The 13,822-nt window shown below is 40.0% G+C and overlaps 1 protein-coding gene across 2 annotated transcripts in view; it reads right to left on the bottom strand.

Annotated features, from left to right (window-relative positions):
- LOC306865247 (semaphorin-5A-like) overlaps positions 1-13,822 on the bottom strand; it is a 136,393-nt gene that overhangs the window by 84,213 nt on the left and 38,358 nt on the right. For both annotated transcript variants that reach the window (XM_079409747.1, XM_079409748.1), the window contains one exon: positions 13,080-13,307. In XM_079409747.1, coding sequence (XP_079265873.1) covers positions 13,080-13,236 — 157 coding nt within the window. In that variant the 5' untranslated portion in view covers positions 13,237-13,307. The remainder of the gene's footprint in view (positions 1-13,079; positions 13,308-13,822) is intronic.

Here is a 13,822-nt window from a genome sequence, read left to right as displayed (position 1 = left end):
TCCTGAGTGCATTTGTGTTTGTTTCTGTGCGGGTGTATGATATGCATATCAAATGCTCTTGCTGTGGCGCCTTTCATATTAACCTCTGGCCTTGACATCAAAGCTTCAATCCTGGCCTGTCTAAAATCTTTTGCCTACCTACCTCTGTGTAATGGGATAGCTTCTGGGTTAGCTGTTCCAGTAATGCTATCATTTGTTAAGTCGTGCTACTGGTAATTTTTTTTCCAGCTCTGGGATGTAGTTTCACATAAACACATGAGTGGAATAGACTGCACTTCAAAATGCATGTGTCTTGCCACTCCATAAAAATCACCAATAATCGTGCATTATACATATAGAAAATGTATAATTAAATATATAAATAAAAATCTAAAATAATAATAATAATAATAAATGTCGAAATAATACACAATAATACAAATAAATATACTGTACAAATAATACATATGTAAAAAATTAGACAGACAGACAGACAGACAGACAGACAGACAGACAGACAGACAGACAGACAGACAGACAGACAGACAGATAGATAGATAGATAGATAGATAGATAGATAGATAGATAGATAGATAGATAGATAGATAGATAGATAGATAGATAGATAGACAGATACACAAATACATATACTGTACAAATAATACATAAAAAATAAGACAGACAGAGACAGACAGACAGACAGACAGACAGAGAGAGAGAGAGAGAGAGACAGACAGAGATAGAGAGGTAGGTAGGTAGGTAGATAGGTAGATAGACAGACACAGACAGACAGACAGACAGACAGACAGACAGATAGACAGATAGATAGTAGGGGTGTAATGATACGTATTGAACTATTTGGTAAGAGGCTTTTGGTTCGGTGCACATTACAAACCCAATGATTCGTTGGACTAATCCTATTACATTTAGAAAATAAAAGAGCTTAAAATGTGTGAAATATAATGTTCCCAGTGCCCCCGTGCTCAACAAGGCATCCCAAACAACGAAACAAGCAACGTGCTATCTGTCTGCCCAGTGGAGTAGCGGACAGGCACGCAGGGCACGTGCTGCGAAAGGCCCAGTGATAACCTCCCCTTAAAAAAACATCAATTATTGGCAATATTAAGAGGATTTGGCATTTCCAATTAATGTAGGCCTGTTACATTCTTATTTTATTAGGCCTATTATTATTATTATGAAGATACTTTTATTATTAAATTAAAATTACAATTAATTTGCCTCGCAATAATTACTGCATAACTGATGCGCTGCAAGGATAAGATTAGGCTATTTACTCCTCAATTCAAATGTTTTAAAAGAAGGTCTTTTAAAACCGGTCTATCATACAATGAATTATATTCCTATAATTAAAATATTAACACTGAAGTCATCAATAAACATCAATGAAATAAAAAGCTTTCATTTCAAGCACAGACTTTCAAAAACAATCTGTTTAACACAAAATAGTTTCTTCAAATTTTCTCTTCACTATGTACGTGTCACGGTGCACACAGCAGGGAGGAACGAGGAACACGGACACGAGGAATAAACTCAAATTACAGTCTTTAATGAATCCAAACAAGGCAGGGCAAGACAAGGCAAGGTTGACACCAACAGGAACACCGGGAGTAACAAGTAGACCAGACGAAAACTAACTGAACAGACTATAAATACACAGGACAATCATAGATAATTTCTAAAACACAGCTGGACAAGAATGAATTATTAATCCCACTTAACAAGGACAGGAAACAAACCAAATATGGACACAAGAGACGGGAACACATGACACACACAACAGAGGTCTGACATAACTCCCCCCTCCTGGAAGGAGCGACCCGGGCCGTAACAGTTCCACCGGGGGGGTGGGCACTCTGGAGGCCCCTCAGGACACACATGGACAGGCTTACAGGACGAGGACCTCCGGAGCGGAACAGACAGAACAGAGGCCATGGCAGTGCAGGGAGCTCAGGAGGCCATGGCAAATGGTCCTTCGTGGCCGTGGCCTCAGTCCACTTGCCCAGCCACTCCAGCAGGAACCCTTCTACCCCCCCAAATATATTCCATGGGGCAGCTACGGGGTATCACGAGCCCTCCGGGGCTAAACAAACAGGAACAGGACAGCCCACAGGAACAGGAAGCTAGGAAGCTGAGGCTTCTTCTGGGCATGACAAGGAGTCAGGGGCCCTCACAGGGTCCCTTAGCAACCGCTTCCACTTCTGCGACAGGAGAGGCAGACGAGTCTCCATGGACATAACCGACAAGACAAGATGAGTTTAAAACTGTTCCTGTGGGCACGACAAGACTAAAACGGCACTCCTGGCCAGAGCTACGGAACTGGATCCTCAGGAATTGGGAATGGCACTCCTGGCCATGACTACGGAACTGGATCCTCTGGAACCGGGAACGGCACTCCTGGCCGTGACTATGGAACTGGATCCTCAGAAATCGGGAACGGCACTCACTCCTGGCCGAGACTAGGGAACTGGATCTTCTGGAACCGGGAACGGCACTCCTGGCCGTGTCTACGGAACTGGATCCACAAGAATTGGGAACGGCACTCCTGGCCGTGACTAGGAAACTGGATCCTCTGGAACCGGGAACGGCACTCCTGGCTGTGACTACGGAACTGGATCCTCGAGACTGGGAACTGAAGTGAGCCACAGCCAGCGGGCTTCACGTCGTAGCGGCTGGCGGGCTTGACTTCAGAACGGCCGGTGGGCTGAGAGAGCGGCAGCTGGCAGACTTGACATCGGAACGGCCGGCGGGCTAGAATGAGCCGCAGCCAGCAGACATGACAGGTGAGTGGGCACTGCTTACTGTTTTGGTCTGGTCTTCTGTCACAGTGCACACAGCGGGGAGGAATGAGGAACATGGAGACGAGGAGTAAACTCAAATTACAGTCTTTAATGAATCCAAACAAGGCAGGGCAAGACAGGGCAAGGTTGACACAGACATGAACACCGGGAGGAACAAGTAGACCAGACGAAAACTAACTGAACAGACAGGACTATAAATACACAGGATAATCATAGATAATTACTAAAACACAGCTGGACAAGAATTAACTAATAATCACACTTAACAAGGACAGGAAACAAACCTATGGACACAAGAGGCGGGAACACATGACACACACGACAGGGGTCAGACAGTACGGGCCACAAGAGAAATATTAAGGGAATAAATGAAAACAGCTATATACCATTATCATGTTGAAGTAGATTCGTCCCTCGTCGTCTTGTCTCTGAGAAAATATGTGGCAGATGCTGAAAGCTCCATCATTACTTTGTCATTCCGTTTTTACTTTTAATCCCCCCCACCCCCGTATCGAAAATATACCGAACCGTGACACCACTGTGTCATATCGAACCGAACCATGAATTTTGTGAACCTTTACACCCCTAACAGACAGACAGAAAGACGCAGGCAGGCAGGCAGGCAGGCAGGTAGACAGACAGACAGACAGACAGATAGACAGATAGACAGACAGACAGATAGACAGACAGACAGAGAGGCAGGCAGAGACAGAGAGAGAGAGAGAGACAGACAGAGATGGATCCTTTGTGCTTTGCAAACAATAATGAATACAGAATAATTTACAAACCTAGTAAATTAATTATATATAATCTACAACATTTCTTCAATAAAGTTCTTTTATTTTAATAATCAGTTTAACAGCTCTGCTGAACAACAAAGCTTCCTCTAACTCTGATAGGGTTGTTTTTCTTCTGAGAAAGCGCATCTCGAGCATACAAAAGGAAGCCAGAATTCCCTACAGATCCACAGCATCAGTTACCACAATGTTCGTCCATAAATCTTGCATGTCTCTATGGGGTAGCCCTAACTTCAGCGAGACTGGAACTCGTAAGTGAATGTGGAGACACTCAATGTGGTTCTCTAGTGTTTCTGAGAAACAGTTTCATATGATAACAATATATATGAATTCTTTTAGGGCTTCTGGATGACTTAATGTAGTCTACTCATGTCAGCTATTGGCAGGCATGTATGTTCTGTTTATATTTTCACATTTTTTTTAGGGTACACTGAACACTCAGTTATATGTTAAAGGTGTCATTTCATGACAAAATAATGTGTAGAACTACAATCTTCTTGCAAAAACATTTAATTCAAGAGTCAAATGTGTGAAAGAGCCACATTAGCAATGAATGACATAAAAATAGCATAAAGATGTAAAACAACATGGGTACTTTCCAAAAATCAGCCTCAGCATGGAAGAAATTTAAAGCCTTCAAGGTCACGGATGTCAAAACTGTAGGAACTCTTGCTTTAGTTTGCTCTTAAACTTGTTTTCTTGAACTGTCAAGGACTGTTTCTTTTAATAGACATTAATATGTTTGCTCTTTGCAAAGATTCTTTAAGTACAGGAAGCAAAATCTGACAAGCCGCAGCTGTGTAAATGCTGGGGTCTTTGGTACAAAGTTGCTCTTAAACAAGTTTTCCAACCAAAATTACAGAGGGAGTAGCCCAACACAAACTTGTAACTAAAATGAGACAAAACCACTTTACACAGAGTGTGTATTGTTACCAAATGTTGCCACTTAGTAATGTTAAAAAAAATGGAGAAATATCTATGCAGGGTCAGAAAGCTTTCGGAATTCATAAAAAAATTTCTTATTTTGTGCTCCCAAGATGAACGAAGGTCTTACAGATTTGGAACAACATGAGGGTGAGTAATTAATGACAGAATTTTCATTTTTGTGTGAACTATTTCTTTTGAATGCTAAATATATTGGCATATAACAAATAACATTAAGGAAAATTAATAAATGCTGTGAAATATTGTTCATTATGATGTCATGTGAACTACTGCTAATGTATGAAACCGCATTGTAAAATGTTACCCAGAACTACTTTAATTTCACACACACACACACACGAAAACTACATACTACTAAACCTTCAACATGGCAGACATGAATGTAAAAATTGTATCAGCAAAAATTCACACTGTCATTTCTTTTACATATATAAATCAATAGCATAAATAATGATCTGTTTACTTAAGAAACTTAGGAAGATAAGATATTTTATATAACTTAAAACCAAAAAATACCTAGTATTGGGTTTGTTTTTCTACCAGGACATGCAATGCAGCAAGAGCTCTGACAAGCCCATACAGACAACACTCCTATCGATCACAAGATATGAACTGTACCTGTGGGGAACCATCTGCTTCTTAAACATGTCATTGACAACAAAAGAAAAACCTTGTTTTCCCAGAAAGAAAGAAAAAAAATAAAACTCTCTGAAGTCTAAACAAAATGCAAACCTGACTCACTATGAGTGTGCAACATCTGTCCAGAACATTATTGCACAAACCGGCACTCATGAGCAGAGCACAACGGCTCCACGGCGCAGATATTAATATTTCTTTACAGTCAACCAGAGCTCTGAGCTCTGTGTCTTTATACAGAGCTCTAACAGTGGAGCTCTGCTGGAGTTCTGGTATGGCTGAGGGGATGTATATTTATCTGCTTTATAGTCTGCACAGAGGAAAGCCGACTGTCTGTGATGTCCTTCCCACTTTTTGCTCCCTAACGGACAAGGATTACGCGGTCCATGGAGAAACGTGTCCCCACAGCACTCTGAAGAAGAGAGCAGAGGTGTTCCATTTAGGAAAACACAGTCTCTTGCTCCCAGTGTCTCTCGTTTGGTCTGGATGGAGACACGTATCTCTGTGACTCAACCCTTTTTATTGATTTTTTCAAAGAACTGCTAGGAACATTCGGCACTATAAATGCAGACTGCAGGCTTGATTCAAAAAGGCAAATTTCAGGAGAGAGCAAAATGTTTCTCTCAGCCTTCAATTCACTCTAAATTGGCTTACTGGGTGGCCTGACAAAGTCTGAAAGGTTTAGATAAAAAAAAAAAAAACACAGGTCCATCAATCACTCTTTTCTATATAGCCTTTGTCAAGATAAGCACAGCACCACCTGTGTGTTTGACTATAATTACAGGGGAAAGTATTTCACAAAGCATGAAATTTCAGAGAAACAGAAGGTATTTATTAAGTCAGCATGCAAGTGGCATTAATTTAAGGTGTGAAAAGCTTCAGTAATCGATGCCTTTTTTGTCTATTTTATCTATGCTGAATTCTGGTTCACTAAGGTGATACTGAGATGAGATTTGATAATTGGACAGCTATCTAACTTACATTTGCATTTAAGTAGCAGACACTTTTATCCAAAGCGGCTTACACACGAAGAATATTGCAAGCAATTTATCATAAGAGAGAACAACTTTTTCTGTACACAGTGCCAAGTTTTAAATGATAAATGATTAATACAAAATACCTGCAGATCAGAAATGAAGTGCAGAAAAGTATACACAAAAAGAGTTTTTTTTAGTTTTTGAAATGTTTGCTGAATAAATATAATATTTAATAATATCTATTAAAATTCATTAACAGTTAAATAAATTTGTTTTAATAAATTAATGGTGCATTTACATTAATTAACATTTTCAAATAAATATTGTTATAAGTAATAAAAATAAGAACAAAAATGAATAGAAAATATTCTATTTTATATAAGTATTAATATAAATTGGTACACAAACTAGAAATTAAATGCAAAAAAGTAAAAAAAAAGAACAAGTTTTTTATTTTATTTAATAAACTAAATATTTAATAAAATCTATTTAAACTAATTAACGTTTAAATAAAAATAATTGGTTTTATTTCAAATAAAAAAGAAATAATGAAAATAAGAGCTCCTATTTAAATACTTGTGTATATATATATATATATATATATATACACATACACACACACACACATATATTATATATGTGTGTGTTATGTTCATTATTTATTTATTTGTTTATTTAAAATAAATAAACAAATAAATAATTCAAATATTTAGTTTACTTAGGAAAATATACATTTATATATTTGTTTTCCTTTTCATACTCTTGCCTTTGCATACCTTTTCATTCCATTTTTTATACTTTGTCATGTGTTTTTAAATTGTCCTTGAGCCATGCTTTCTGACTTTCTACAGCACTTTTTTATAGTGTGATATGAGCTAAATCATAGAGACCTAATAGCATTGACAAACTCAGTCACCTTCCCCCAGCTTAAATTACAGGACTCCCTTGCCTGGAGAATATGTATTATAATCAATGTAAATTCAGCAGGCGGATTTCAGTAAGTAATTGTAGAGCTGAATGTCAAAGCCAAAGGGGGTCTATTGGGGCTAATGGAGTGGAAAAGCAAGGTCAATATTTTAGCCTAGTGATCAGCTCTGACTGTAAGTGAACTCCTGGAGAACCAAGCCATCTGTAAGCATGACCTAGTGAGTAGTAACGCAGACTAGTAGCTAATTAACCCATTGATTTTTAGGATGTGTCCGTATGGCTATTCACCATCTGTGTTACAGAATGAGTGTGAATTTCAATGTCTAACCATCGTCTCACACACACACAAACGCTGGAACACAAATCTTTTAATTAGCACCCCATTCATTAAATATGCACAGTGAATGCAGTGGTATGCCCAGCAGCGACAGGGAGGTCTGTCACACACACACTCACACACACTCTTCATTCCAAGCCCATAACGGTCCATTGGCACCGTTTTGAAAATGCAATTCTTATGGTTGCTCAAATAATCTCGGTTCTCCCTGTTTGACTGAGCTTTTGAATCAAAGCTTTCAGATCACTGAACGAGCCCCAGTCTACACATTTAGCAGCCGCCCTGCTGCAAAACCAAATACTTGCACGCCAGCTTTCACAAACAAAACCCCTTCTTCAGTAAAAACATTTATTCAAAGGGCGCTGGGATCTGCGGGCACTGGCTCTTTGCTGGTTTTCTCTTATGTGTTTGTTGAACTGCTCCAAGTTTCTAAAATAAGCCCTGAACTCTGTATGCCCTTTATGGCCCCAGTTCTCATCTGGAGGTCAGATTATGCGGTGTTTTCTGAAAAAGCTCTTGTATTTAGTGGTAAATACATTATATTTAGTTACAGCGGCAAAATAGGATTACACTTTATTTTAAGGTGTCCTTGTTACAGTGTAATTATTCATTTAAGTCCTGAGCAATATTAATTAATTATATGTATCATTGCCACAGAGCCTGAGCCTCATGTATCGTCTGACCAAGTGTGTGAGCCAGCAACATCGTCCGTCCCTGAGGGAGTTTTGGTGGTGATCGAGGGCTTGAAGGGAAGCCTCGCCCACACTCCTGCGACTGAGGGTGAGCTGCAACTGGTGTCTGAGAACTATACTGAGGAACTTATGAACATCTTTGAAATGGACCTGATTGACTGGTTTGGAGAAGTACTACCCTCTGCTCCTGAATCTCCTGTGTCTCCGCTGGTTCTGTCCAGCACTGAATCTCCTGCGTCTCCGCTGGTTCCGCCCAGCTCAAATCCTCCTGTGTTCCCTCCCAGCCTCCCTCTCCCGCCTCCTCTCAAACCAGTCAGTTCCTCAGCCCAAGTCCCGCTGGTGCCTGTCAGCCCCTCAGCTCATCCTCAAGTCTGCACCAGCTGGGCGCTTTGATCCTTCGCCTCGGGACTTCCAGCCACCAGCTCTGCCAAGGTGTGAGGATCCCCTGTCTCCACCTCCAGCCTCCGAGCCCTGGACTCCATCTCGGTCCTCCAAACTATCGGCTCCACCTTGGCTCATAGCTCCCTCGTCTCCACTGTGGCCCGTCCTCACACCAGCTCCACCGGGCTCCCTCGTCCCTCCGGCTCCACCTTGGTCAGTCGTCAACTATCCGCCGCCTTGGGACTCCACTCCTCTGGCTACACCTCGTCACTCCGCCCCTCCGGCTCTGTCAGGCTCCTTCTTCCCTTCAGCTCCACCTCTGGATTTCCACCTGGCTCCTCCTGCTCCAGGCTCCTCCCTGACTTCTCCCACCCTCCCCTCCCCCATGGCCTTATTTCTTGGACTTTCTTGGCTTCTGTTGCCTGCCCCTCGTCTGCTCCACGCCCGCCTCCTGAACCCCCACCCTCCCTCCTCTGTTGGACTTTTTTCGGTGCGAGGATGCACCGTTCCGGGAGGGGGGCGATATGTTACATGTATGATCTGTTTATTTGTATCTATCTATCTATCTATCTATCTATCTATCTATCTATCTATCTATCTATCTATCTATCTATCTATCTATCTATCTATCTATCTATCTATCTATCTATCTATCTATCTATCTATCTATCTATCTATCTATCTATCTATCTATTTATCTATATATATATATATCTTACTATCTGTCTATATATATATATATATATATATATATATATATTCATGATTAAATCGCAAACAAAATAAAAGTTTTTGTTTACATAACGTGTGTATTGTGTATATTTATTATGTATATATAAATACACACACATACAGCATATATTTAGAAAATATCCACATGTGTATATATATATATATATATATATATATATATAATATATGTGTGTGTACTGGGTATATTTATTATGTAAACAAAAACATTTATTTTGGATGCGAATCGCGTATATGCATATATATATATATATATATATATATATATATATATATATATATATATATATATATATATATATATATATATATATATATATATATATATTACAGATTAAATTGATGCATAAAATCAACTTTATTCTGCCATGTGCCTTATGTCACTTTATCTATCTTTTTTTATTTTTCTACAATGTCCTCAGACTGACAAGCTCTTTTTGCACTACACATATATCTGCACAGTTTTGGTTTATTTAACTGGTTTGCACTCCATCTATTCTGCCATGTGCCTTATGTCACTTTATCTATCTTTTTTTTATTTTTATTTTTCTACAATGTTCTCAGATTGATAAGCTCTTTTTGCACTACAAATATATCTGCACAGTTTTGTTTTTATTTAACTGGTTTGCACATCTGCCATGCGCCTTATGCCACTTTATCTATTTCTTTATTTTTTTTTCTACAATGTCCTTACTTGTATAGCTATAGAGTTGTATGCACATATGTTTAAACCGTATTATCTGTATTTGAACGTGTTTAACGTTAACTGTTTACACCAAGGGTCTGAGGGTAACGCAATTTCAATTCTCTGTATGTATGTGCTGTACATGTGGAAGAATTGACAATAAAGCAGACTTGACTTGACTTGATCGCAGTCACACACAAAAAATATATTATAATTTATATTTGCAAGGAACGAGGGTTGTGAGGAGTATTTTCAAACACGATCTTTAACACACGTAGGAAACACAGGGAATGACGTTTAAGATCTGACAAACACCATCTCCTGTATGACAAACACTGTATATATACAGTTGGGCAAAAAAGTATTTAGGCTACGTCCACACGAAGCCAGATTTCTCCGTATCCGATCTTTTTTTTTGCCTCAAATTCCGTAAACACGGAGTCGTCTCAGGAAATATCTGCGTCCACACGGAATCACTGAAACCGACTGAAAACGATGTAGTACACATGCCAGACCAATATGTGGCGCTGTAATTCTGCCACAGAGATACACAAAAAAACAGAGAAGAAGACTTGGACCATGTGCGTAAACCTTGCGTGCTGAATATAAACTAACACACAAAGCAGAAGATTTTGCTTTAATAAAACTAATGAACTCAGTAGGTTCTGCAGCACGAACACAGGCACGTAGTCTGACATTGTTGTTGTTGTTGTCGCTATTATGTGACGTAGCGGTGTCTGATTAGGGGCGAGATGTGGGCTGATGACGTCATCGTTTCAGAAAATATACGGATTCGCCGTCCACACGAAAACGGCGTTTTCAAATGTATCCACCCTGGGACCCGGTTTCAAAAATGATCGGTTTCACTCTTCAAAAACGCAGGATTCGTGTGGACGAAACCCCTATACGGTAATGTATGCGTATACAGCGAAATGCGTCTTCGTGTGGACGGGGCCTTAGTCAGCCACCAATTGTGCAAGTTCTCCCACTTAAAAAGATGAGAGAGGCCTGTAATTTTCATCATAGGTACACTTCAACTATGAGAGACAGAATGGGGGGAAATAATCCAGGAAATCACATTGTAGGATTTTTAATGAATTAATTGGTAAATTCCTCGGTAAAATAAGTATTTGGTCACCTACAAACAAGCAAGATTTCTGGCTCTCACAGACCTGTAACAACTTCTTTAAGAGGCTCCTCTGTCCTCCACTCGTTACCTGTATTAATTGCACCTGTTTGAACTCGTTATCAGTATAAAAGACACCTGTCCACAACCTCAAACAGTCACAGTCCAAACTCCACTATGGCGAAGACCAAAGAGCTGTTGAAGGACACCAGAAACAAAATTGTAGACCTGCACCAGGCTGGGAAGACTGAATCTGCAATAGGCAAGCAGCTTGGTGTGAAGAAATCAACTGTGGGAGCAATTATTAGAAAATGGAAGACATACAAGACCACCAATAATCTCCCTCTATCTGGGGGTCCACGCAAGATCTCACCCCGTGGGGTCAAAATGAGCAAAAATCCCAGAACCACACGGGGGGACCTAGTGAATGACCTGCAGAGAGCTGGGACCAAAGTAACAAAGGCTACCATCAGTAACACACTACGCCGCCAGGGACTCAAATCCTGCAGTGCCAGACGTGTCCCCCTGCTTAAGCCAGTACATGTCCGGGCCCGTCTGAAGTTTGCTAGAGAGCATTTGGATGATCCAGAAGAGGATTGGGAGAATGTCATATGGTCAGATGAAACCAAAATAGAACTTTTTGGTAAAAACTCAACTCGTCATGTTTGGAGGAGAAAGAATGCTGAGTTGCATCCAAAGAACAGCATACCTACTGTGAAGCATGGGGGTGGAAACATCATGCTTCTGGGCTGTTTTTCTGCAAAGGGACCAGGACGACTGATCCGTGTAAAGGAAAGAATGAATGGGGCCATGTATCGTGATATTTTGAGTGAAAACCTCCTTCCATCAGCAAGGGCATTGAAGATGAAACTGGGTCTTTCAGCATGACAATAATCCCAAACACACCGCCCGGGCAACGAAGGAGTGGCTTCGTAAGAAGCATTTCAAGATCCTGGAGTGGCCTAGCCAGTCTCCAGATCTCAACCCCATAGAAAATCTTTAGAGGGAGTTGAAAGTCCGTGTTGCCCAGCGACAGCCCCAAAACATCACTGCTCTAGAGGAGATCTGCATGGAGGAATGGGCCAAAATACCAGAAACAGTGTGTGAAAACCTTGTGAAGACTTACAGAAAACGTTTGACCTCTGTCAATGCCAACAAAGGGTATATAACAAAGTATTGAGATGAACTTTTGTTATTGACCAAATACTTATTTTCCACCATAATTTGCAAATAAATTCTTTAAAAATCAGACAATGTGATTTCCTGGATTCTTTCCCCCCATTCTGTCTCTCATAGTTGAAGTGTACCTATGATGAAAATTACAGGCCTCTCTCATCTTTTTAAGTGGGAGAACTTGCACAACTGGTGGCTGACAAAATACTTTTTTGCCCAACTGTATTTATAAGAATATCTTTATATTTTCAGGCTCTTGAAAAAAATCGGTGAAAGTGAAAATCCTGACAAACTCTAAAGCAACTCTAAAAAAGAGGGATTATAGACTTGCAATAAAGTATATTTTATGTATTATATAGCAAATATTTCCACAGGTTCGAATATTCAGTTCTAAGCATCAGGAATCTGGTTGTTAACACCTTAAACATTACTATTTCCGGGTTCAGTTCAGATTAATCAAATCCCAAAAGCAAATAACATACAGTGCTATCATACACTCTCTGTGTGCTGTGGCACTACTGAAAAATCCTAAATTTGTTTGCCCGATTCATCTTTTCTGAATCATTAAATTACTGGTGCCCGAGATGCTGTGAGTCGGGAGACTGTTGTGTAAACACAGTTTTTTTTAAACGCTTAGCTTAAAGGTGTGCTATGAATGAATAGCGCTCATAATATCAGCTCTTCAGAGTAATCTAGTACACTTGAAATGGAGCTTGGACCCAGAAACAATATTCGATATGTCATAAATTAACAAGCAGATATCTTAGCAAGCACCATTAATTAACACACAAATGAAGTCCAGAGCTCTCCTGTAACGTGCTGTCATGCTGTAGTGTGTGGGATACAAATGCTGACCTGTGTGAGAGATGAGTGGGTGTTCAGCTCTATGGCAGGGGGATTCCGGGGCCCGTGTGGCCCCCCGGCAGGGCACTCCTCTGGGCAACAGCAGTAGCAGGCTGTGCAACAGGATGAGGCAGCGGGGCAGGGCCGCTCCCTCCACGGGGGGAGCCATGCGGGTCCACGGGACTCTGCTCAGTACTGCTGGGGCAGGAGCATAGGGTGGTGGGCATCTGCCACGGAAATCTGCAGAGAAAATGAGAGAATGATTGAACGAGCGTCATAAGGTTTGATTGATTTCGTTGGTTAAATTTTATAATAACTTTTATAACCTTCATTAATAAGTCATTTTAAAACATCATTATGGAACAGATCATTACTTAAAGGAAGGACCTGATGATAATGACGGGCTGATCGTACTGTATATTATCCCACTTATTACACAGGAAATAAATACACAGAGATTCATACAACTTTAATAACATAACATAAATATTAATGAATTGAAAATTTTATTATGTGAGAAGAAAGCGACATGAAACCACCACATCATAATAAATTATACAGTTTAGTGGTCACCATGTAAAAATATGCTGCAAAAGGAGGATTGACCGATCAGAATCGATTACCAAATAAATGAACAAATAATGCAGTGTTACCAAATAATGTGGAAGAATACAGTGTTTTGTTTTGTTTTGCTACCGAATATTATTGTGGAACCCTTGATCCATTTTTTCAGGATTCTCTGATGAATATTAAGT

Source organism: Barbus barbus (genome assembly GCF_936440315.1).
Source record: "Barbus barbus genome assembly, chromosome: 46".
Classification (NCBI taxonomy): domain Eukaryota; kingdom Metazoa; phylum Chordata; class Actinopteri; order Cypriniformes; family Cyprinidae; genus Barbus; species Barbus barbus.
This window is presented reverse-complemented; position numbering and strand designations above follow the sequence as displayed.